General features: G+C 41.5%; 1 protein-coding gene and 1 long non-coding RNA gene across 2 annotated transcripts in view; one reads left to right on the forward strand and one right to left on the reverse strand.

Moving 5' to 3' along the window:
- The window catches only part of PDE11A (phosphodiesterase 11A), a 365,302-nt gene that overhangs the window by 78,063 nt on the left and 260,059 nt on the right, over positions 1-27,180 (reverse strand). The window contains exons 11-12 of the mRNA XM_025994270.2: positions 12,912-13,058; positions 12,556-12,663 (exon numbers count right to left, since the gene is read on the reverse strand). Coding sequence (XP_025850055.2) covers positions 12,556-12,663; positions 12,912-13,058 — 255 coding nt within the window. The remainder of the gene's footprint in view (positions 1-12,555; positions 12,664-12,911; positions 13,059-27,180) is intronic.
- On the forward strand, positions 4,459-8,113 carry LOC112916368 (uncharacterized). The gene is made up of 3 exons (XR_003234289.2): positions 4,459-4,608; positions 5,205-5,264; positions 8,028-8,113. It is a non-coding gene; the product is annotated as an uncharacterized lncRNA (long non-coding RNA).

The following is a 27,180-nucleotide window of genomic DNA, read 5'->3' on the forward strand; positions in this document are numbered from 1 at the left end:
TTAACAACCTGGAGGCTCATTTTCTTCAGTATATTTTGTAATCTTATTTTTTTAAAAAATAATTTCCTTTCACTACTTTTTGGGTCCTATTGGAATGGAACTCTAGTTGGTTGGACATTGGACTTCCTGTATTGATTTCTTTATATTCTTGTGTTTTCTTTCCCGTTTGCCCATATTGACTTTTCCCTTTTACTTTCCGGGAGTAATAATATTTTCAATTTATAAGCATTTTCTTACCTGTTGCTTCTTTTCTCATAGCATGCTATTCTTCTTTCATAGATGCAGTATCACCTCATCTTTTTAAGATAATAATTATAATTCCTCTGAAATTCTCTTCTGCTCATTGATTGCCTATTTCCTCCAAACTCCTTTTCTCTGTGTTTGCTGGTTTCCCGCAAATGCCTGATATTCTTGAGTGTTTACTCATGTAAACACTAAAATGTTTACAGTAAACATGTAAACACTAAAATACATGTAAACACTATAATACATCATGTAAACACTAAAATACAGCATTAAAATGTTCACCACACACCAGTGCATGGGGATGGTATCTGTAGATTGCTGGGCCTTGCCGCACGGCGAGCAGATAGCCAGCTGCTCTTTTGTTGGAGATCCCTAAATGTCCGTTTCTAGACTCATTTTCTCTGGACTTCCCAATCTCTTGCTTGGAAATGGTGTAAACATGTGTGTTGGCATTTTGAGAAAAGAGAATTGTATCTTCTCATCTTTGAAAATGTAGACTTTCACTTCGTTTTCTCATTTTCAGGGTGTACCTCACCCTAACTTTTCTTTTGCTGGTGTCCCCAAGTCTCAGGTTTATTCTCTCCAGCAAATATTCTGGTTTTCTGCATAGGTGAGAAGAAGCCTTCTGACTACATGGAGAAAAGTGGAGACATGGGGACTCAGAGTTTTCATCACCCCCTCATTTCACTTCACCCCATTTTAAATTTTTTTCTCATGCCTCCAGTTCCTGAGCCTTAGCAGGTTCCAAAGGGGATGTTTCTCATGTGTACCACTTCCTCTGTCCGCTCACCTCAAACACACTTGGGTTAGATCTTCCTATTCTCTGGTAAGCTATGAGCCATCCCCTCTCCATTTTCTGCTTTCATATACCATGGTTCCATAATATATGGAATGAGTATCCCTTTTTTGTTCTTCTTGCTATTTTTGGAGGAATATAAAGGTCCGTATCCATCATCTCTGTCATCTTGAAACTATAAGTCAGCTTTGTTGGGTTTGGATCTTGCTAATAATAAGTAAATCCTGAACGCCTATCAAGTATGAAATAATTATCCAGAATACTGTTGAAATCAATGCTATAAAAAAAAAACAATAGAACTGCACTAAAATCGACAGAGGTTTTGCCTGTGAAAATGTTATTGATTAGAATGAGCTGATAAATTAGAATAGTAAGAATAGGGATAATGTTAAAATAAGATAATTAGACTAGAAATTTAATTAGAAGTTGAAACCAAATGCCTCTAATAGACACAAGATCAAAATCCTGAGTTAATTTTAAGCCATCAGTTATCACCTGTTATATAATATGATGGAATATACTTTACTATAATGTTCTATGCAGCCCATCTCCTCCCTCTGCCTCCCTCACCTCTTTCCTGGGAATCCACATCTAGATCTTAAACTATTTGAATCATAGATACTTTCTAGAATTTTTTTTTTTTTACTTTTGAGAATTTGATAAGAATCTTGGCCCCTCTTCCCAGAAATTATTCTGTAACTTTATTGTGTTCAAAGACCATGGAGCCCACCTCCAGATCCTCAGAATAAAGAATCCCTGAAGTACAGCACACTCACAGTCATGCAGAACATATTTACCTCTCTCAATTGTGATACCTGAATTACTGAAGCAGCACCTATCTCTTGACTGTGATTTAAAGCTGTCTGGTAAATTGTTTCTGAGAATCATCAGGCTTGAAAAGTGTCCACCTGCCATTAGGTGTCCGCTTGCCCCTCCCCCACACATCCATCTTCCTTCAAGCCCTCTCCATTCAGATCTGCACTTGCCCACGTGGAGGAGAAAAAGTCAACTGCTGAGGACAATACACTTTCAAAAGAAGACACAGTGACAGGGGAAAGTGTATTTCAATGTATTTATCCCATGTCTGTCTCTATTTTATTCTTATCTTTTCTGTTCCTGACCGAATAATTATGGTTTTTATTGACCTTTACATTTATCTATTTTCTCACCTATATTCCCTCACAGTCCATATAAAAAGCATAAAGCAATGAATACAATATATCTAAGCAAAGACAGTCAACGCATATAGGCATAGTTCTCATATCACCCTTTCCAGAAAAGCCTGTGACTACCCTCTGATCGGGCTTCCAGTGATAGTCCTTGGCCTTTAACATATGCTGGGATAATCCTACTCCCAGACACCAGAGCATATAACCACCAGAATCCAAAGAACCCAGACATTAGATTGATTCACAGGGCACCCTAGGCTACCCAGTAATTTGCTATCATCTGGTCAACATAAAATTTAAACCAGCTAGGATATACTACCATTTCCAAGCTGACCCCACACAATACTAGTGAATGGAGAAAATCATAGACAGAGAAACATGACTGGTGCTTTGTGGCTCTGTAGAATCCAAAAAAGGTCTAGAAAACAAGAGCCATAATATCAACACAATACAGATCGTGCAAACGAGGCTTCATTCATTTAACAAATGTTATTAAGTGCTTTGATGTGTCAAGCAACTGGTATCGTGGAGAATTATTTTGTATCTGAGAAAAGGCTTGGGATAATACTAACAATAGTTAACATTTCTATTGTGGCTTAGTGTATACCGGGCACTGTTCTAAATACTTCAAATACATTAACTCATTTAATTCTTATAGGAACGCTCTAAAGGAGATACTGTTTTTATCTTCCTCATTGTATAGATGAGGACATGGAGCCACTAAACTGCATTGTTAGAATGTGGCAGAGGTGGATTAGAGCTCAGGTAACCTGGCTCCCGAGGTTCTCCACTATGCTATTCAGCCACTATGCTATTTAGCCACTAAGGTGAGGGTGTGGCTTCAGATATGCAGCTTTTAAATACTTTTGTGATCATACAGTGTTAGATGACATGGCTTTAAAGAATCAGTCAGTGTGTCCTTTATTCCACAAAGGATGTTATTCTTGAGTAGTAATAGGTTGATACTGCAGAGCCACTGGACCTCTTGAGCCCAAACATCTCTGGTGCATCAAGATATAACTGATAATAAATAGTGATTTACAAATGAAGTCTGGAGAGAAAAGAAAGATACACTGGTTTGTATGTAACGTCCCAACTTTACTCGATATATGCATAAAAAATGACTGTCAGGATGTCCATCAAAATGTTACCAATAGTGGGATCACAAGTGACTTAAGAATTTTTCTTTGTGTTCAAAGTTTCCATAAAAACATATTTATTAGAATATATAAATATATAATAATATGTGTATATGTAAATTCTTTTTTAAAAAGATTTTATTTATTCATTTATGATAGACATAGAGAGACAGAGAGAGAAAGAGGCAGAGACACAGGCAGAGGGAGAAGCAGGCTCCATGCGGGGAACCCAATGTGGGACTTGATCCGGGGACTCCAGGATTGCGCCCCGGGCCAAAGGCAGGTGCCGAACCACTGAGCCACCCAGGGATCCCAGGGTCTTTTTTGTTTTAATAATAAGCTCATATTTCATCAAAGTGTCCTAGCTTGGAATAAAATAGTGACAACCTCAGAAGTGTCATTTATTTATTTATTTATTCATTAAGCAGATGTTCATTAAGCATTTACTCCACTTTAGGCACTAGGAAAGCATTCACATCCTGAAAAGTGTCCATTCATCCACTGATTCATTGAGCAAATGTTCATTAAGCATTTACGCTGTTCTAGGCATGAGGAAGCCAGGCCCTTGTGGCACGTTTGGTCTGGCCGTGCCGTGTGCCAGCCAGAGCAGTGCCACGAACTTCCCTTTTCTAGTGAGAAACCATCACAACACTGGCTGTGCTTTGTAGAAAAGAGTGATGTGGGAAGAGGTCAGCCACCCCTGCTCTGTTTCTGGAGAAGGTAGATTATGGACTGCAAGCCCCTGGCTGTGTATTCAGCTCTGGTATAGGAATCTGAGAATGTGATGCCAGGAAGTCTGCCTTCACATTTGTTTTTGAACCTAGGTGTTGGAAGTACTGAATGATGAGGGATTTCCTGGGTTCATCCTCTTGATTTCAAGATCTAGCAGATGGCAGGGTAAGAGAGACGGAATGCAGTGCTGTACTAGGAATTCCTAATGGTCACAGAAATTCCAAACTGAAGGTTCTTGGCTCCCAATGTTCCTCCATGGATGCTGACAGCCAGGCACTAAAGCCAATCAGTGGATTGGCTAAGGTTGAGGGAGAACATGATTCGTTTTTGTGGAGACTTTCTTCTCCCCTTCCTTTTTCTCTCTTTTATGGATAAGAAGAGCAAAGAGGACTGCTCACACCATTCCAAGGGGTTTAGAAGAACATGGTTTCTCAAGGAAGTGCCCCTTTAGAAGACTCTGTACACCACATCCCTAATCTGTGTCATGTCTCAACTGACCGATAGATGACTTCAACTTGGAAGTGAGGTGAGCTTGGGGCTGAGTGCAGCATTTAGAGAAGAAGCATTTAGTTTCTGGGTTTCTCCATTTCTGGTGTGCAGAGTGTTGCAGGGTCACTGTCTGGGGCCTTTGTTTGATGCATTATTAAAATCAAATTTACTTTAGCCAAAGTGTACACTGAGGGTTTCATCATTGTAAATGCCACATACAACATGCTCATGTCTCTCTGTGAAACTTAGAACTGTGAGCATGAGCCAAAGGTTCTATGAGAAGGGTGCCTTCAGGCACACTCCCAGTTGAGCACGTAGCCCAATGTGGGTGATCAGAGCAGTGAGAGCTATTAAGGCACATGTTTGGACTCCATGGGCATGGACAGCAAGCCCAGTATGTTGCTCTTTGGGACTCTGTTTAGTTTGCTTCAAGATGGAATGGCTACCTCTCAACACACAAATCCAAGGAGCAGGCTGATGGATATCAACCCATTCAACTACTCCAAAGCAATGAGTTTAGGCAGAGGATTTTCTCAAGTTTTAGGATGGAAGCGGATTTCAGTTGCTAACCAAGAGTGCTCATGAATAAATTTACACTACCTGATGCCATGTCCTATCTTCTTTTTAAAATAGGATCCTATCTTTGCCAATCAGAGCTGATGTGTGATGAAAGTGTAATGACGAAAAGAACAGGTATCCACAGCTCTAATCTTCTACTGGAGGTGGGGGGATCCTCTACTGCACAAACCAGAGCATCTATATTTAATGGTCATACCCCTTTGGGATTTATATTAATATTTATCTGCTAGTATTTGGGTGTGCTGAGCTAAAAAAGAGGCACATCAGCCCTATTTTTGAGGTCCAAGGACCAGAACTTTTCCAGCTGTTAGGGGACCACCATCCAGCACTATGTTTACATGTCCCCTTCACCAGAGCATCTAATGTAACACAAACAATTGTAGTTTGACTAATTATCCATGGGAGTAAGGTGGTTTGGATCAAATTTGCTTTTCTTTCTCAAGACGAATGCAGCCAAATCCTGATTTAAGTCTATAATGACCCTTCCCTTACCAAACTGAGTGGGGAAAACCTTACAGTCTACACTTAAATACTTTCTATTACAGCCAGAAGCCTCTAAGGCACTTGTCATCAAACAGTAAAACTTAAGTCAAATTTTGGATATACTGTGACTCTCAACCTCAAATAATGTCGCAAATGTTTGCCCATGTAAGCCTGAGAAAGATGACACAGCAAAACTTAGTGGTCTGTCTGGTTGTAATTGCGTAGTTGAATAAATGTTTGATACACGAACAAAAATTTGGGTTGATTTTAATAAATTTTATGGAGTTAATTTTTAACCACTTCCAAGACTTAATTTTTAATCTACCTATAATAATAATTTTACAATTATTTTGGAAAGTTAAAAGCATACCAAGAGTGGAATACTATAACGAACCCCAAGTGTTCATTATCTAACTTCAACAGGATCCATGGTTTGCTGGTCTTGTTTCATCTATCTGTTCACATGCGTTGTTTTGTTTGTCTGTGTGCTAGAGTCTTTCAAAGCAAACTTCCAGCATGTATCAACACTCTTAACTTCATTCTCAATAAGTCCTAATGTGGTCAAATAAAAACTGGCCAAATATCTCTGCTCTCATGTTTTGATAACATGTGTAAAAAGTTATACAAATGGTGTAAGGACAATTTCAGGATAGTTCTCTTAATAAGACATGAAAAAGATGAAGTTTCTACTTCAATTTAGATAATACAAGAAATATATATCAGTATGTATGCACACATTGTATTTCAAAAAGAAACAAGGAAAAGCACATTTTATTCTTAAGGACTTAGCTTTCAACACTAAAAATATATGTGCTTTGTGATTTTTTGAGGGCAAAGATTTTTTTGTTCACGGTAGTTTATATTTTATGATAAATTACTAGTGAACTGAATATAATACAGCATGTGGTTTGTGAGCGCAGAAAATGAGGCAGATCACTTGGCGAACATTAATTGTGCAGAGACCGACCTCTCCAAGTGCAAGAAGCCGGGTTGATGAATTTCAAGAATATGAGGGCTCTTCAAAGCTTACCCAAATTTTTATTAGTCCTCATTGAGTCAAAATTAGACATGGGACTCATGAAGAATTAAAACTTTTTAAAGCTCCCAACTTGACACCTTGAAGTGCCAGTTTCCAGCCCCGAGAAAGTGCCATCACTAAGTTATAAACCGAGGAGAATGGAGGCTGTGATAAACGACCGTGGCTCTGCTGCTGGGTCTCCCTGACCTGGAGGACTCGGCTGGTGTCATAAAACACAAAGCGACAGATTAAGCAGTTTACCAACACCGTAAAAATCTCAAGAATAAATTCCCTTTAATCAAAAATCCTATATTGTAACTAGGCAGCTCGAGCCCTGAAACCACATTCATTTCCTTACAGGCCTGTGTCCATGAGCAGGAGCTTATCCACTCCCCGAAATGCCGGACATGATTATGTTCATACACTTTTACAATTTACATGTCCTAAGAAAAATACCCAGCTCTGGCTGATGGTGCGGGAGAATTTATTTTCACTAGGAAGGGAATGACCCATAACTCATGAATGGCAGCGCTTAAAGTGAGTTATGGAGGTTACTCTCCTGTGTGAGGAAATGGATTGGATTATCCTTCTGCCCAATTGTATGTTTGGTTATTAGCGCACCAGGTTCTTAATTATGTGCGGCTTTGCCTTTTTCCTTTTATAAAATAAATGTGGATAAAGGGAATGTCAACTAGAAGCATGGAGTGCCTAATTGGGGCTCTCAGGGGTGGCCAGAGAGAAGAAAAATAGAAACCTTCTTAAATGATTAAAAGGCAGGACTCTTAAATGTAATTTAAGCACAGTATTCAAATTGATTAGCTCCGCAGTTAATTTATAGTGCCCAGTACTGATATTCTGCAAATACATTGAAAATCACTCCTTTCCTGAATTGAAAATTTGCCATCTTTAATGTTACACTGGAAGTCAAGACATAGCTACGCAAAGATTAAAGAACTGGCTTTTCTAACATGCAGGTTTTATTGCATTGCTATGATAATGCTGCCATTTATTTTCAAGTACATATAAGTAGTTACTACTTATATGGAAAAGGAACTATGGGAAAATGATGTTTGATGATTATAAGCATGATTATTGTTTGTTACTTTGTTATAGTCAGTTACAGAACAAAACACGTAGATCTCTTTGGACCTCCCAATGTGACAATCTAAAAAATAAACTTAGATTTCTGTTGAGATAAGGATTCTGGTTGCTTAGTGAAAATATTTTATTCAGAAATTTAATTGGTTCTAAAAAAATTTAATTGGTTCTATCTTTCTTGGGAGGTCAGGGCAGGGGCCTGGCGGGGGCGGGTGGTGGTGGTGGTGGTGGTGGTGGTGGCAGGGTTGGGGAGGGAGTATTCTAATTGTGCTTCTCAGATCTCCTTCCAGAATGAATTTTCCATCTCAAAAAATCAAGGACTTCTCTGAAAACAGCAGACAGCAGACAGCGCATTATCCTCAAGCTGGTGAATAGGATGGATTTTTCTCTCTAAACGTCCCTTCTGCTCTCTAGTTTGAATTATCAATAAAATGACTTGGCTTATCTCTGAAAATAACCTTGTTGACAACACAAATATGGACTTAAACACGCTACCTCCACATTTAAGATTTAAGAAGCCCCCGGTAAATGTCAGGGGGGTGTCAATGTGTTTGCTGTGATACTTGGTTATTATTAGTGTTTAACTGCAATCCCCCACCAGCGCAACGCCGCCAGCACCACCATAAATTTTAATGTGATCATGTGTTCTTCTCTTTTCATATCCAGTGAATTCTGCAGGATCATAATATTCCATATGAACCCTAGCTGAACTTTAGTGTGATATGAAGAAAAAACAAGATTTCTAGCAGCGATAGTTGTTCATCGTTTTATAGCTTTTTAAAAAACTGGACACTCGGCAACATGAATAATATTACCCTCAACTAAATCCACTCATTCAAATGAATCTCTTCTGAGCCCTTACAGGATGCAGGGCATGGCCCAAAGTGCTAATGAGTACATTTATGGGATAGTAAAGAACACTGACTCTTAAGGAAACCTTTTTTTCTCCCCCCTTGGAGAATCTGTCAGAACTCATACATCATTTATAAAACCGAAAAATGTCTCTGCAACCTTGGTACCACCACATACCTTTTATTTTACAGAATACAAACAAAAGCACAGTCGTTTTCTCTGGTCTGCATTGTGAATATAAGGGATGTGTTCTTCACCTTTCATTACGTATGTGCTTAATGGAATATTTTTTCTACAAGCTTCCATAAATAAAGAGAATTTGCATAATTATTCTTGATCTGCAGGTTTTTCTTCTTTGTTTTAACCAGAAATAGTAACTGGCACTACATGCTGTATTTACCCAAGGAACTCAAAATATTTGGTAAATTTTAGCTACCTAAATATCTCTTTAGAAGCAAAGAATACTATTGAAGCTTTCATTTCAAATTTTGGGAATTTTAAGCCAGAGGCGTGCAAAAAATTAATAAGTCATTAGCAGGGCTTCCAGTGAACTAGATTTCCACTGTTTTATATCAAATTGCTTATTCTTCAAAGCAGCTCATTCTTTTTTTCCCCCGTAAAGGAACAAAACCGACTTGTTACCTAGACATGAAGTTGAATGCTTATGCAAAACACAATTCTGAGTCAATAGGTGTATTTTCCACGTTCAAAATGATTTTAGGGTTAAAGGTTTGGAAGCTAGTGTATTCACTGTTTGCTTGTCCTGTTGTACATGGTGTCATAATTCGCTCAGCAATGACACACAACTATTACCTTCCCACTCTGAGACAATAGGCTTAGAAAGATGCATATACCCACAGATGTAAGGCACACGGAGAGTGTTGTATTATTCCTAACAGCTCTGTGGGCAAGGCGGTCATAATACAATCCGACCTGATAAGGAGGGGCTTTTTTTGGACACACGGGCTTTGTTGGTGCCTCTTTTAAGAAAAGACTGTGGTGGGAGTGTGTGCCTCATTATCTCTTGTCCTAGAAGAAAGAAGTACTTTCAGGGAAGGCTGGTAAGGTTTTTTTTCCTTCTTTCCTGGCAACTGGCTGAGAAACTTTGCCTTGGAGCGCCATCTAGAGGAAAACAGCCTAGGTGTGCCATGCTTTCTTGGCTTTGTGACAGACTGAGTGAATCCAGTGGTTGGTCTACGATAATATATATTTTTTAATATTAAGACAAAATTTTGTTTCTAATTCAATACACGGAAATACGTATAACTAGAACGGGAATATAATCACTAATGTGAACAAAGCAGTGAAAGCCCTTACTAGTCTGGGGGTGCCTGAAGCACTAATGCCCATTCATGGAAATGGGTAAGTTATCACTTTTGCTGTAAGCTGAGGTTGTATTCCAGAAATTAGAACTTGTGAGTAAATTAAATTCATTTTTTTCTTCACTGATCGAGTAGTCTTTTTTCATCTCTGTGATTTTTTTCTTAGTTAAAAAAATTCTCATTAACCAGGTTGCCCACGGTCAAGTCGAAGAGACTGCTTGTGTTAGGGACAAAAGTAGACATTTTCAACCTATTGTAACCCTTAGTCAAGTTCAGCAAAATTTAATGAGCAGGAAATAATATCTTTTCCAGATGTGGTTTCTCAATTCAAGTGAGGGAGAAAAAATAACATTCACCAATGTATTCTTTTCCCAGTCAGGGTGGGAACTTTAACGGAGAATTCTCCTCTTTTAGAGCTAGCATTAATATGAAAACAAAACCCAAACCTTCTCATACATGGCTACTCTTCAAGGTTGCTGAGCAGACTTGTAAAAATAACTATACCCTTGAAATACTCTGGCAGTATGAATACTGCCATTGTAGTAACAGCGTTTGAGAGCTCTGCTCTCTTCCAGTTCCTGAAAAGGATCACGACGGTCTGTGTTTTGGAAACATATACTGAAGAAAACTGGGTATATATTTCTTTTTACTCCTAAATGTCCTCCCTTACCTACTGCTCTTGCTAACTTGCCCCATCCCGACTATGTTAAGGCTTGTCGTAGAAGTCTTTGACATCTCAACTTACACAAGGCCATTCTTCTTCCCCTTCATCGAATAAGGCTCCTACTGACTTATTTTTGGCAATTCACCATAAATCCATAGGTTCTCCCAAATAACAGCTTAATAATTTCTTTATTGAACGTCTTCTGTGAGCCAGACACATAAACTCTGCACACAGAAAATTATTCCTTGTCTACTGAGATCTGATAGGGAAAAGCAAGATGAAAGTGACTTTTTTTTTTTTTTAAACAACTTTGGCACTTGAACAATTAAGGCTAATAGTTCAAAGCATCTTCCTCCCTCGTTTGACTGGCTGACTGCTTTCATGGGGTTTGTGCCAGAAGGATAGGGTCAGTCCAGTTTTTCCAGGCCAATCAGCTTGCTCCTTAAGCAGCTGAGAACCCAGAACACAAGTCCTCCAGTATAAAAGTGAAGACAGGTCACATCTTTTTATGCTATATGCACATTTGAGGTCAAGTTAACCTAACACACATCTGTTGAAAACCTACCAAGTGTACGATGGCACGCAAAGTGCTAGTGAGGTCCTCAGTAAATAAGTGTTGGGCAAGCAAGTGAATGTTGTTGAAAGAATAAGAAATTATCTCTTTAGCCTCAAGCTGCTGACTCTATAGCTAAATGAGAGATCTGTGACTTAAGATACACAGCAGAAAGAAAGACATGTACCAGACATAGTGCAGAGATAGAAGTAATTATTGATGCTTGGGGGGATAGGCAAGACTTTGCGGGGGGGGGGGGGGGACTGGCATTAGATCAATGCCTTCAAGGATGAATAAAATTTCCACAGGCAGAGAACGGGATAGAACATTTCATAAGGAAGGAGTAAAACAATATTTGTTCATTTGGCCAAAGGAAAAGGTCTATCACTTGGAGTTCCCTATTTTGGGTTTAAATTTTAGTGTGGGTGCAAAGATGTAAGGTACTTAGATTTATGTTAGAATAATTTAAAACTTGTGTTCTCCTCTATTTTATGTAGTGAATGTGTTTATACATACAAATATACATGCACATTTGTGTACATACATCTGTGTACACACATATGTGGATGTATATAAAACCAAGAGGCCAGAGAAGCCAATATATTTGAGCTGGAAAACATTTTACTTGGTGACAGTTTAACAGTAGAAGTGCAAATAAGGCCAAAACAAACCTTATTTCTTGCCAGTAAATGGAGAAGAGAAGATTTTGTTGCAAATCTTTGCCACATTTGCTTTTACTTTATTATTTATTTATTTATTTATTTATTTATTTATTTATTTATTTATTTATTTATTTTGCTTTTAGTTTAAATTCCAAGGCTTACCTCTGGCCAGTGGCTCTAAATATCTCCAGAAAACAGGCTACCACCTTCCCTGGGCACCAGCCCCTAGAACAGAGACTTTAAGCCTAGGGTAACCTTAAACCCTAACAACATTTACTCTTACAACTTCCTTCCCTTGGCCTCCCTGGGCATCCTCATATGTAAGCACTGTCTCAGGATTTTCACGTTCTTGTGGGTAATGTTCACATGCCCCTACCATGGCTTTCCACCAGCCTAGAGGGTTTTACCCAGTGATCTCTCTGTTCTGTTACTCACACCCATAACGTCTGCAAGAAGATGACTTTGAAAATCCAAGCATTTCTTTTGTAAAAAGAACTGTTTTCCCAAGATAAAACACTGAGAAGAAGCTCAAGCAATCATTCCAAGACTACACCTGCTTCAGGGTGTCGGGTATTTTACAGCATTAATGCTCAGAAATTGTTGTGAAATATATACTCCCATAACCAGGGAAGGTAGGTTCCAGGATAAAATAAATCACGTGGCAATTTGTCAGAGAAATGGAAATGTGAAGGAGAAGGCCTACAGGTTCATGCAAATGACAGATGACCTTCCACCACCACCGAACACACTTACTGTTAGCATTGCAAACATCAGTTGGCACACGTTGAAGGCATGTCTCCAGTTGTGGTACAGAACCATTCGATAGTTTTTCCTCACTGTCAAAAGCCACCTACACAGTGTCTGAAACGGGAAGGGAAAGGCTGTATCAGGTGGCTGTATGTGTCTCCAGTGGGCTGTTATTCAACCGATGCCTCATGTCTGAGTAATCTTCACCACCCAAAGTCCTCCCACAAACCTCTCATGATTCTCACAGTAATCTCATGAGGTCTGCAGGCTGAGTGTCATCGTCCTCAAATTGCATTTGGGGACCCTGGCTACCACGTTGTCCCAGGTGCGCTCCTGGGATCACCCAAGACAGAACATCTTACCTCATAGTCAATTTTAAATTTCTGCACCATCCCCAGCTCCATGAACATGCGAAGGGCAGCTGTGATCATGGCGTCAACGTCAAGAGAGAAGTCGTCAAAATGTATGTCATCGATGGCAAGTTCTGACACCGGAGGGATGTTGGCTGCCTACAAAACGGAAGACATAAGTCAAGCCAAGTTCACCAGCTTTTTCCAAACCCCTCATCTCACTCTCCTTTCCTGCTTATCAGACGTGCCACATAAATCAGACCTGACCTGCACTTACACTCCGATACAGCTAAACTCTGAGCTGGAAATGTCTTTTGTTTCTGAACTGCAAATGCCCCAAGCAAATGAAGAGGGTGGGGGTGGGGGGAAAGGGAAGGTAATCTGAAGAAAAAATATACACCCTGGATCTTGTCTGCAGAATTTAGAATACAAAGCTGTCTAGTTTACTGAAACTGCACTCATACAATATATTCTGCTACGTATTACAGAGCACTAAACCAAGAAACATCTGGGCAGCCAGCAGCTGTGAATTTTAATTGCTGCTGTTCAGAGGACATAGGAATACACCCCTTTGCCTTGTTTCTTGAATCCCTACATCCTGTAGCTGTGCACATGCACTTTGTTACACATGTGTTCTATATGTTCAGAAGGATGGAAGGGATCGGATAGCACATCTCTGGCCCCAAATGTTTTCTTAATACAATGAGATGTTTGGAGGATCAGCATAAGCTAAGCATATGTTTCACTAAAAGAATAAATTTACAACATCGTTTCATTTCATTCTATATAAACATCACAACATAATTACAATACTGGTTGTGCATATTCAGGATTTTTAAAAAGATTTTATTTGTTTATTCATGAGAGACACACACAGAGAGGCAGAGACATAGGCAGAGGGACAGAGGGAGAAGCAGGCTCCATGCAGGGAGTTCACGTGGGACTCGATCCCAGGACCCCGGGATCACGCCCTGAACCAAAGGCAGCCACTCAACCACTGGGCCACCCAGGTGCCCCATATTCAGGATTTTCAAAACACTCACTTTGGGCAGCTGTCCATCAGTTGCCCCACATAAACTTAAAGGGAAGAAAACAATTTTTGGGAAATCATTTTCATGCTGATCTCATTGGGTTTACCATATCCTTTGGGCCATTCTTGGTAAGGGAGTAATTTCTACCTTTCAGATCATTGGAGACATTCTGGATTCATTATTTCTGGTCTACTCACTGGGTGTAAATTACTCAAGGAGTAATCTTCACCCTGGGACTATTTTGGCTGAGCAGTGAAATCTGACTCTGATCACCCTAAGCATTCTAGAAACCATATAAGCAATCCTTCCTTCCCGACTCCATGCTCCTCCATAAGAATTTGTATCTCTAGGCTAAAGTCTAAACACTTTATGTGTTTAGACACATAAACACAGAAGAACAATGAACAAATATATAAATGCGGTACAATTGTACGATAGGGATCTAGAACTTTTTCACCTTGTGTGGCTGAACTCTGCACCCAATGGCCAACTCCTCATTCTCCTCTTCCTTTTCTTTTTTTTTTTTTTTAAAGATTATTTATTTATTTATTTATTCATGACAGACTCACAGAGAGAGAGAGAGAGGCAGAGACATAGGCAGAGGGAGAAGCAGGCTGCATGCAGGGAGCCTGACTCGATTCTGGGTCTCCAGGATCACATCCTGGGCCGAAGGCGGTGCTAAACCACTGGGCCACTGGGGCTGCCCCTCATTCTCCTCTTCCCTTCGCCTCTGGCAACCACCCTTGTCCTTTCTGTCTCTATGAGTGTAATTACTTTAGAGATCTCATATAAGTGAAATCATGTAGTACTCATGTGTTTGTAATGGGCTTATTTCACTTAGCATAATGTCCTCAAGATTCTTTCGTGTTGGACCATATGACAGTATTGCCTTCTATTATAAGGCTGCATAATATTCCATCGTGTGTGTATGCCGTTGACCCTTGAATGACCCATGGGTTTGAGCGGTCGGGTCCATTTATATGCAGCTTCTTTTCAATAAATATGGCACAGGTCTATAAGTGTGTTTGCTCTTTCTTATGATTTTCTTAATGTTTTATGTTCTCTAGCTTACTTCATTGTAAGAATACTGTAACTAGGGACGCCTGGGTGGCTCAGCGGTTGAGCATCTGCCTTTGGCCCAGGGCATGATTCCAGGATCCAGGATCGAGTCCCACACCCGGCTCCTTGCAGGGAGCCTGCTTCTCACTCTGCCTATGTCTCTGCCTCTCTCTCTCTGTGTCTCTCATGAGTAAATAAATAAAATCTTAAAAAAAAAATACTGTAACTAATATATACGATACACAAAATATGTGTTGATTGTTTATGTTATTGTAAGGCTTCTGTAGTAAGGCTACAAGTAGTTACATTTTTGGTGATTCAAAAGTTTTATGCAGATTTTGGACTGCGTGGGGATTAGCACCCCTAACCCTCATGTTGTTCAAGGGTCAACCACAATACATTTTCTTTATCCATTCATCTGCTGATGGTTTAGTCTTTTAATCAGCTTATCTGTCAAGGAATCATTTTCACCTATTAGAGGCTTTAGGGTGTTAGAGGTTTTCCTCAGCTGTGTGGTCATCTTTGATGTACAAAGATGTCATCATCTTTGTTTGTACATCATCATGTTTGTACAAAGATGTACAAACATCTTTGAATGTTTGTAAACATTCAGATTATGTTTACAAGTCGGGCTCTATAGGTCCTGTTAAAGTTTCTGCAGCCTTCTCCGGAGGGGGAATCTCCCTGGCCTGGTTCCTTGGGAAAGCCCCCAAATGTGGGTATCTTTAGGGCTTTGCTCTTAGCTACTTAGATTCTCCAGAGAAGAATCTTGTGGGTTGAGCCTGGCTGGGAAGATGATGGGGGAAGTCCCTCAGCCTGGGTTTATAGCTCTTCATTCAACCCGTTCGCAGCCTGTACTCCTACCTCAAGCTTTGTGCTGGTGTCTCCCACACCCAAAGAGCAGCTGTTACACACTCTTAAGCTACACACAGCTCCCAGTGTTTATGAAGTGGAGGTGTGAGGCAAAGATGTCACGTCTCTTAGATTCTCTGTTTTCCTGTACGTAGTCCTACCATCATCTCCACTTCCAAAGGTACTTAATTAGCCAGTTCTGGAGCTACCTGGGAGGGGCTTGGTGGTATAAATTTGTTTGCCTTGCAGCTTTTCCCATTGCTGGCTTATTTTGGCTTTTTCGGGTTTGCTAAATTACTTAATAGTCATCCATCTGTTTTCTAGCTTTCAAATTTTGTTATTAAGTTCTCTCCCAATTTCTTTGTTTATGCCCTAAAAATTTTTTTCTTCATGGTGTTTTAGTGGGGCCTGAGGAAAGAACAAAAGAAAATGAGTCCATTTACTCTATCATCGTTATCCAAAAATCACTGAAATTATGTTTACTAAATGATGCCTTAACTGATCAGCTTGGAGAACTCAGAGGTAAGCCAGTCTTTGGTTTTTCAGTCCCTTTGTTTCCTTGTGTGTGGGCCTGGACCCAGAACCCCAGAACAACTCTACTTCCACCACACATTTCAGGGCTTTCTATATACTCTGAATATCTGAGCTTGTAGTCTGTTCCAGTTCAAACCAAAATACAACTGGAAAACCACCTTCCAAGAGAGTCGAAGCCTCGTCTCAAAAGGCACAAGTGTTTCTGCTCTCAGAAGAGTCTGGTCCTGAGTTGGCAGAGGAAGTCCAACCCCCTCACAGCTGGTTTCCCAGGAGCTTATATGGCAGGGGAGGCTGTGCTGCTCTCCAGGTGGCCCCTGTCTTGTGGATTATTAATAGTGTAGTCTCTGATGCCATTATAAATCGTCTACTCTTCAAAGGCACTAAATTCACTTAATTATCTTAAAAATTAAAGAATATGGGTATTTTTTCATTATGAAATGTTAATGGAAAGGAAATAAGAACATTAGGTTGAAAAATGTAGGGTGACCTCTGGTTCACCAAGACCCATACTTATTGACCTTGTCTTTTTTCCCCTAATAGGTTGATTGATCCATGGTTAAATCATACCAGTCTATAGATCACCCCGAGCCCTGTCGTAAACCCTTGCTGGCACTTGTAGATGTAGAGAAAATCCCTGGCCTTTCAGAAATAGCCGGTTTCAGCTATTTTGAGAAGTATATATAGTTTTCATCCACATTCCTGGGCTCAAGAGAAGTTTCTGGAGGAAATTATGAAGAATTGAGAGTACTGTGTGTTCTGTGGAGGTGTGCATGGAGATCTTGTCTGCAGAAGATTTGGAAAGAGACTTCCGTTGTCAAATTTCCTTGTTACAGAACTACAAGCTCTGCATATCTTCTGATAAGTAGAGAATGGGACCACATCTTCCAAACCTATAATTACTCTAGACATAGTATATTAACAAAACAAATCAAAGTCAATTTCTCCAAGTGTCAGTCTTCAACTTTTAAATATTTATAAGGCACCATATCCCTAAATCAAAGAGGAGTGCTACAATCCAAAATAACTACTGAATTAATAGCCAGGAAATAACATTTGGATAAAAGAACCATTTACTTTACTGCAGCAATAAATGAAAACACAGAATTATGAGTCCTGGAGCTAATTTGAATAATGTTCAAGAAGTGGGACTCTAGCTGGCTGGGAGTACCTGATATCCTTTGACCATTCCTCTTCTTTGTTTGGGTCTTAATAGTTAAGTGGTTATCAAAGGGAGTCATAAAACTGCCTCCTCTAAAATTGAAAAGGTAGCCTTACAAAGAGGCCATAAAATGTTAAAATACAATCCTGGATCCCCTGACACATGAATATTACATTTTGTGATGTTCAGAAAATGGGAAGAAACAACAAAGTGGGTGGTGGGTCCAGCCCAAGCCTCTCAAAGGCAAAATGACTGGTCACCAATCCAGTCCACTCATTCACTAACCCCTTTGGACAAGAGCAGAAGTTGGGTGCTGTAGGATCCTGGAATTAATGCTGACAGGAGACTAGGCTGTCGGGATATCAAAGGGATTGCAAACTTCTTTATTCGCCACACTTTTATAGTTCTTACTACAGCCAGGCACTGTTCTAGCACCTTTTGCGTGTTGACTCATTTGCTCCTCCTGAGGACAATAAGAGGTAGGGAACGTTTTTAATCCCATCTTACAGATGAGGCAAGTAGGACAGATGATAGACAATCTGTTCAAATTTGCACAGTGGGCATTGGCAGAGACAGATCTGAACCCGGAGCATCTGGTTCCTGACCATTATTACACTGCCTCTAAAAATGGGCTAATGCCAAACCAAGGGGTCCCCTATCCCTGTTTTATGGAAGCTAACTTGGGTGCATCAGGTGTGGTGTTTGAGATTTAGGTCCAGATTACTATCCATCCATTTTTCATGATGAACAGCATGGATCCATTTGAGAGGACAATATTTTGGTCTTATAGGAATTCATTTGGGAAGTCTCTAAGCTCACAACTGCCTTTAGAATGGCCCCCAGTTGTTCGCTTTGTTTTGATTAGATGGAGCACAGAATCAGCTCAACCAGCTTTTTGTCAGAAACCTGGAAATGTTTCTCTAGACATTTGGGACACAGTTGAGAAATGCATAAAACATATACAGGCCATCAGATTTTAGAGGGACTAATAGTTCTAGAAGTGGCTAGTAGTTTAGGTAGTATACAGTCACATTTCCAGTGGTGAAGAGTGACATTTTAACGAATTTCTCTTCTTGCTCAGGAAAGAGGAAATGATTTCTTATTAATCCCAGGGCAATGTTGCTTTCCTAAATTGACTTTCAAACAGGAAGGTTGGGATATTTGGGAGCCCACAACATGTGAAACGTGTCGGGAAAGTACAAAATTCAAAGGAAAGACTGTCACAAAGCTCCAGGAACACACTGTTCAGCTGCCGGAGAAGGTGCTGGCTGCCCAGCACATTTGTAGGAGAAACCCACTCGCTTGTCTACAAAGCACCACCAGAAGCCACAAAGGGCTGTGAAGCCAGCTGGGGGTCTGTGTAGCAGTGTTGTGAAGATCTGAGGCGTGTTCCTGGGGCCAGGCATAAAATAACGAGATGATCAAACACTGCGGCTCATGGGCTTAATTTATATGTGGGAACAGTACAATTTAGAACATAAGAGAGAATATAAACATCTAAGAATTGTCAAGAAATTTTTTTAAAAGAAGAGTTATAAAGCCCTATCCTGTCTCAGATTAAAATATAAACATAGCATATTTTAACTTGTTTGTGTGATAAAACGTAGACTTTATCCCTTTGATTCAGTCAACACCATTTTTTGTCATGTAACTCCCTCTTCGAATACCTCTAAGTGTTCAACGTGGTCTGCTGAGTGAAGTATAATTCCCTAGCTCGGCATTCAGGGCTCACCGTAAACTTCGCCCTTCCAGTGTTCCCATCTTCCAGTTGTCTACGGAAGCATCAGGCTGGGCAGTTAGTCATCTCATCGCTCCCTGTTTCAGGTTAGTCTACTCCCTGCCTATGCCCCCACCCCCACCCCGCCAGCCCCATAATGGGTTTGACTTCTTCCTTACCCTGTGCCAATTGAAATTCAAACCCCATCTTCTTTGCAAGTTCATTTCCATTCATTCATTTCTATCTCATCCTACAGTGATGTTTTCCTTCTCCACAGTTATATAAATCACCGTAATATTTACAGTCACTTTATACTCTTGGGTTTTTCAAGTATACCCATTAGAGCAGGAAGCAGGTGCCTGAACTTGTGTGCATGTGAAGTGATTATTTGTGATTGGGGGGATGGGTCCATAGCTTTTTTCCAACTCCTCTGTGGTTTCACGTGGATTCTGCAGCTTAACAAAGTGCAGGTGATCCTTACGCACATTCAAGCGCTGTTATGTACCTGCTGAGGGCTGTTTCCTCCCAGAATCTTGGTACACGTGACTACTTGAGCTTCCTGAACAGGGGCAAAGCTTCCCGGTACACAGCTAACCAAGTCAAAGGGCATTTTATGCATTTGTCTTTTTTAAGTGCATAAAATAAAGGAAGATTAGTAGTCAATAAGCACTTGTTTGAAAAGTGAGGAGAGTTTAAAGAACTATGACTCCCGGGTACAGTACGTCCCTTTTCTTACTAACCTTTAATTATTCTCAATTACTGTTTAATTCACGTTGGTTTTCTAGGCTTGAGGAAACCTATTACTTTGACTCTCTTAATAGGAGAATGGAACTTCTATTGTCTCTTGACATAAGATTTTCCAAAAATTTCATTGGAAGTTAAAAATCTTAGGGTCTTCCTTTTATTTCTGTTTGAGCTGTTCTAGTGAAACTATCTTAACTCTACCTGTTTCCTATTGATCTCAGGCAGTGCCTTTGTCATCTTTCATGCAACCACTGTAAGCCTCAGGAGGCGCGATTCCCAGAGATTTTTCTTGTCATGGTGAGAAGGAAAAGTAAAGGAAACATCAGACTGTTCCTTTCGAAATGTAGAAATTTTCTTTTATGTGATGTCTTTTTAAGACTGACTCTTTTATATTTCGGATGTGCCATTCTTATTTATGTTTATCAATGAAACATAAATTCTTCACAGTAGCACTGAAAAACTTAAATACTACATTTCAACAGAAACCAGTCATTTTAAAAGAGATTTTCTTTTTGTAGTATATAACATTTAAGATAAAAGTAAAAGCAATAATATAAGTTTTTTCTTTTAAAGGTATCAAATGTTTCTTCTTAAACACATGAAGGTATCCCAGGTCAACTGATGCAGTATTTGTTTATATATTTCCAGATTTTCTGTAGTCTCTTCATGAAAGAAGATTGTTTAAAACTCACAGTACAATATTAATCCATCTTGCACATTACAGCGGTCCTAAAGGTGGTGGATAAAGTGAAAGAGAATTAGCACTAAGAGATGATGATGTGTTAAACTTTAATTTAAAATTAGGTCAATGGTACCTGCTTGACGTGAGCACTATGAAGTAATTTTTTCTTTTAAAAAATGTTTCTGTCGCTGCTTTCTTATTAAAGTCTAGACAATAGGGTATATCAAAGTGTTGTTTTGTTGTTGCCAGAGGTAGTGGTACATACATAACCTGCTTTGTTCCAAAAAATGTTTAATGTGGATTTTTTAAATCCATGCAGTAACACGGAATAAAAGAAAATAAAAAGAGTCCAGAAAGAGAAATCAAAGAAAAACCAAGGATAGGAATATAAATCATGATCAGAAGTGTAGTTACTAGACAAAATGCATGTCGTAGCATCAAGACATTTGTAGGAGAGCCAGAAATTTGTCTGTAAACTAATCCTGTATGTTAGATAATTTAGAGTTCATAAGATTTTTTTTTTTTTTTAAGGGCTAAGGAAACCCATAGAGACACAACTGTGCTATCTCTGGGTCTACAGAGAAATGTCTCTTGTGGTTTTTAGGGAAAATTTCCCCAAGCCAGTAATCAGTAATTCTCAAGGTGTGAACTCCAGACCAGCTATATCACCACCTGAGAACTTGTTAGAAATGCAAATTCCGAATCCGAAAACTCCATTTATGTTTAACAAGTCCTCCAGGTGATTCTGACACTTGCTAAGAACCATTGTTGTAAACAGGATCCTTTCAATAAGCACAGCAGTGAATTGTTCAGAGTGGAGCGGGGGGGGGGGGGGGGGGGGGGGGGGGGGGGGGGGGGGGGGGCTTTGGCTGGTGTGCAAATTTGGGGGATGGAAGGCAGAGTATAAGGGGCTCCCGGATGGAAGTGAGAAGCCACTGATTGATGAGGGTTTGCTATGCAATTCTTTTTTTTTTTTTTTTTTTAAGATTTTTATGTATTTATTCTGGGAGACATAGAGAGAGGCAGAGACACAGGCAGAGAGGGGCAGGCTCCCTGCGGGGAGCCCGATGCGGGGACTCTATCCCAGGACCCCAGGATCACACCCTGAGCTGAAGGCAGCTGCTCAACCACCGAGCCAGGCGCCCCTTGCCATTCAATTCGTTTGACTTTTCTATGTCTGAACATGTTCATAAGAAAATGCGGGGGGAAATACTGCCGACAACTGAAAAACATCAACCTCACAATACAGTCCTCCGAGAAACAGGTTTGGCTCTCAAGGGGTTTGTACACCGATGTTTCTAACACGCGTGGTTTAAATTCTAATAACTGTTTTTTTGAAGCTATTTATTATATGTACCTGTAGCTGCCCAGAACCCTCTGCCCAACAGATAGGGGCTCTAGTCCTACCCCCACCTCCTTGCTAGGTGGCCGTGGGCCAGAAGCTGAGGGAAGCCCGAGATGGAGCCTCTCCATGGACACAGGGATACACCAGGTTGTGCGGCCGCCGTGAGGAGTAATGAGGTGGCGCCGCGGGGTCCCCTGTGGGGTCACAGCCACAGTGCTGGGAGTAGGAAATACTGCCTCCGGTGCCTACGCAGCCACGGCTGCTGGCCTGCCGTTGCTATACTTGCTAGTAATTTCTGTGCCGGTGGAAGCCTCAGCAAGGGAAGGAGTGGACAGAAGGAGTTTCAGCGACTAGGCCCAGGAGCCGACTCTGCATCCCCTTAGGGGAGCCCCCGAATTTAATCCCATTTCATTCAACACGCCCGTACTGGGTGCCCAGCCCTGAGACAGGCACGGCACTGCCCTACGGATATGTTCCTGAAATCGATAGGGTCCCTGTGCTCACGTCGGGGGACACAACGAGGCCAACAGGCAAGGACAGTACAGTGTGGGAAGGGCTGAGAGGGGGGAACAAGGGGCACCCTCGGAATCCCTGGGACGGTTTGATGAAGGGGGTCTAGTTTAGCATCGCTGCCTTCATTCTAAATTGTAGATAAACTTCAGCTTTAGAAAGCCTATGTAGGGGATCCCTGGGTGGCTCAGCGGTTGAGCACCTGCCTTTGGCCCAGGGTGTGATCCTGGAGACCCGGGATGGAGTCCCACATCGGGCTCCCTGCTTGGAGCCTGCTTCTCCCTCTGCCTGTGTCTTTGTCTCTCTCTGTCTTGTGTCTCTCATGAATAAATAAATAAAATCTTACAAAAAAGAAAGCCTATGTAGAATAATTTAAAATGTTGAAAATAGTTACTATGATGAAAAGTTCCGCGAGGTCACAAAGCTTGTATTGAAACCCAAGAAAAGATGCAGACCCCGTTCCTGAGACGCTCATCTAGCAGGGAGAAAGAGGAGCAAACAGAAGGGCTCGTGACAAGTTGGAAGCACCAAGTTCAGAGGCAACAAGGGGAGAGGCGTGTACAGGAGGCCAAGAGACACAGCGGAGGACAGGAGTCCGAGCTCACCAGCAGCATTAGAAATCAGGGCTCCTGCAGGCAGAGAACAGCACGTGCTGGGTAGAGGGCACCGTACCAGGAGACACGGGCCTCCGGGGCCCCGGGCTGATGAGAAGGCCCTGATCCCTAATCGGTTTTAGAGCCTGTGACGCAGCAGCAGGCCCGGCTCCCATCTGCGGTCCTGGAGCACAGCCTGGAAGGTGGCCTGCCTGCAATTCTAGGACTGACTCCCCTCAGGGTCTGTGCCAGCCCTGGGCAGTAACCAGTCTCTGTCCTCTGTGGCCAGAGCTCCCAGCAGCTGACCTTCAAAGCTCAGGTCACAGTTTTTGTTGGGCCAGGTGACAGACTGGGGACTCTTTTCTTATGGAAACACAATGTCTTTGTTCTTCCCTTGCTGTGTGCTCCCAGCAGAAAATCTTTCCTTCCTCCTCTGGGAATATATGAAGATCAAGCAGCCCTCTAAGGCCTCTGGGGAAAGGACTGTTCTCTGTTGACTGGGGCTCTGAGTCAGTGGACCACCAGGATCTATTTTGAAAGAACCAAAGGAACTCCTGGGGGAGATGACAGAAGGTGAAGGACCTCACAGAGGTCACAGAATAGGGTAAGGGAGGAAGGAGAGAGTCTCTGGGAGCACAGCAGCTGGTCCCGGTGCGTCTACCTAGGAAGTAGATGCACCTAGCAGAGGACCACCATGGAAGCTTTGTTTGAGCTCCCAGGAGCCACATGGTTGCTGAATCAGGATCCATGCATGGACTGTCCTGCCTTCGCTCAAGTGGATACCTCCCAGAGTTTGCACTCAGAGACTCACCAGCTACTTGTCCCATGGGAGACTGCTGAAGACTTTAGCTTCTCAGTGTTGGCACCTCATCTACTGACCACTCACTGGGAGTGACACTTGTCTGCGCAACAACACCTCTGCTACGTTCTCAGACACATAATACCTAAGGACACCAATAAAGCCAAGAAAGAGGGGTAGGGGTAGGGTCCCAGGTACCTGCAGGAGTGCTGGTAGGGGAGCTCTGCTCACCTGAACTTGGGTGGGAAGCTAGATGATGACATTCCTGCATCATCAGTAATATGTTATGTTATTATTTGTTAAAGGCCTGTTACAGGAAGGTAGGGATTGTGTCTTTCTTGTTTACTTTTGTGTTCTAAGTGCCCAGTACAATTTCACAGGCCTGTGCCTGGCACCTGGAAGACACTCACTAAATATTCACTGAATGGGTAAATGAAGACCTGATCATCTCACTGCAAGTTATTTTACTAGTTCTTCCCAAGCCATGCCGGAACAGCCTCTAGTGGATTTTTGAGCTTGTGGAACTTTTTGCCGATCACCTCTGTGAATCCTTCATCGTGTAGACATACACATGTGTGGAAATCCAAGTTCAGGTAAAATAAGTGAGTCAAGTAGCCTTCTAATTTTGAGTGAACCTAATGCACTCTCCAGGTATACATCATGGGGCTCCTACTTATAATAGGAGACACAGAGGGACCTGCGAACCTGTGGCCCCAGTCTCCAGGCTCCAATCTGAGCTCATCGGCCATGCCTCAGAGTAGCCAGAGAGCCTGCTTCATCTATACAAGAAGGAGATAAGTCCTTGCAGTGGATGCGTGAGTGCAACATGGTGACCCCATGAGGTTACCATGAACTTCTTCCCATGTCCTAGTAGTGGGGGGTGGGGGGTATCTGCAGTCAGTCAAGGTTGGGTTGATTGCATTAGCCTTTAAAGTTTAGAGGTGGAAAAAAAAATAAAGTTTAGAGGTGTGAGATATGAATACCCTAAAGCAGGTGCTGTCCATACAGCATGGTCTTTCTAGCCCAACAAATTGCTGCCTTTCATCTCGGCCCCGCTAGAACCACCATTGCTTTTGTATACCGCTTCTCTGATTCATATACTTGGTTGGACCTTAATACCCTCCTGCTCACCTCAGTCTCAAGTTGCTGCACTGCGAGTGCTGCCTGAGTCTTTGCTGCCCTTCTCTGCTGCAGTATCACCCAAGAGAGGGAAGGCACAGCCACTGATGCTGCTTGCACATTCCATGGTACCTTATAGGACACATAACAGGGACTCTACTATAGTGTAATGAGTGAAGATACACTCTACACTCACTGGCAGTTTACCCAGGTCCCTAAGTCCACCTGTTGAATCCTCAAGGAGAAATAGGAAATTACACAACATTACAAGAGGTTTGTAATCTATATCAAAAAATACAGATTTAATCAACGTTTCCACTTCAAAGAAAAGGACACTTCAAAAGTCAGCTTCTTATAGCTTAAATACCATATACTCCAACCAGTAGCCACTCTATATTAGTTTTAGAACAATCTAGGCATCTTAGAAAATAAAACTGCACCCAACATGATTAACTTCTGCTATTAGCCTTGGCATGCTGTAATTTGTTTCAAAGGTTTGGATTTAGTGAGCAGGCTTAGATGTTGATTTCACAAATAGAAACTTGAAAAAGACTGTCAGAAATTCCGGACTTTTGGCGGGAATAATGCAAAGAAAGAACTGCAACTTTATGCACAAATATGACCTCAACATGGGTTGAATGGATAATTGCCTTCATGCCAGGATTGGCGGGGGAGGGGGTGGCCAGAAGATCTTCAATTCCATGTGAACTATCTCTTTTGTCTGCCTGAAATATCACCACTAGGTGGTATTTTAAGAATGAGGCTGTCTGGGACATCAGCCTCTGGGGATGGGCCAGGGTTTAGAAACCAGTAATAGGGACCAGGTGGGGCGGTTCTGCACTTTGTCAACAAACCACTAAAGACAAAGGAATATCATGGTCCCTTGTTTTTGTAGTTTGAAATTACAGGCGTATCCAAGAATTTCCACTCATAAGAATTCACAGGAACAAGCAAACACTAATGCTGAACCATTTCACCTAAGGGACAGAAGACACCAAGGAGCGTGGAGCCTGGAGACCTATGAATGGTAGAGAAGGATAATGTTGGGGGGTCGAAGAGAACTGGAAGCTCAACTTCCTCTCTTTATGGTTTTGGTAGAAGTCCATGTGCCCCTGCCTTGTGTATGCTGGGATGATGGGTCCCAATGCTCTCTTACAAAGTTCCACGCCCCACCATGAGAACAGAGCCAGGACCTGGCAAAACTTGAATGCTAGGGTCAAAATCAGAATCTAATGGCAACAGTGAGCCATACTGGCAGTGAAGAGGAGGGTGTGAGTCAGTGACCAGGAGATGTTTGGGTTTTCCACTTATGTTACAGGCCTGATCCTATTCTCTCCCCCTGCTCCATACTCTGAATTCCATACTCTTCTTGGCCTGCTAGTTGGGGTTCGGAATACAAGCTGTTACCAGGGACATATGTGGGTGACCACTCAATCATCACTTTCCAGTGAGCCGATGAGAATATAAATATTCATGTATTCAGTAGAAACTATTTCCCGTCCTGTGCATTTAGAAGTACAGTAGAGCCTCGTTGTCGCCCCTGACACTAAGCATTTCTCTGCTGTTGCCTCAGGTTGTAGTTGGGTCACTTCGTGGAGAAAAATAAACTCAACTTTCCACATGTTTCTCCTGGTTCCTCTATGCAGCTAGATAAAAATTTATATACTTTTACTTATAGATCCAGTAAATATTTATATTGGTTGTGCTTCAATAAAACCACATGAAGCATTCTAAAAGAAGTTTCTACTCTTAGGGGTGCATAAAGCAATCACCTTCAATAAAGAGGCAATCTGTCAAGTGAGGAAACTGGGGTGCGGGGCTGATTCCTCGGCCACAATTCCCTGTCTTGACTCGTACTTGGGTTTATTCTCAGATGGATGGAGGTGCTCCTGAGAGCACACTCACGCGTACATCCATGCACACAGTGTCATGCATACGCATGCACACACGCACTTTATTTTTAATGCTTTTTGACTTCTGTCAGATATTTTATTAGTCCTTTGTGTCCCACCTTTCTGTCAGACTGTCCTCCCACACTGATGAACATTTTCATTTTGCCCAACTGTGTTGGTGCTGTGCACTGCTACCTGACTCAAGCTTAATGTGCTGGATAGGACAACAAATATTTTGGAAGTGA

This window comes from Vulpes vulpes, chromosome 3 (assembly GCF_048418805.1).
Source record: "Vulpes vulpes isolate BD-2025 chromosome 3, VulVul3, whole genome shotgun sequence".
In the NCBI taxonomy this organism is placed as follows: domain Eukaryota; kingdom Metazoa; phylum Chordata; class Mammalia; order Carnivora; family Canidae; genus Vulpes; species Vulpes vulpes.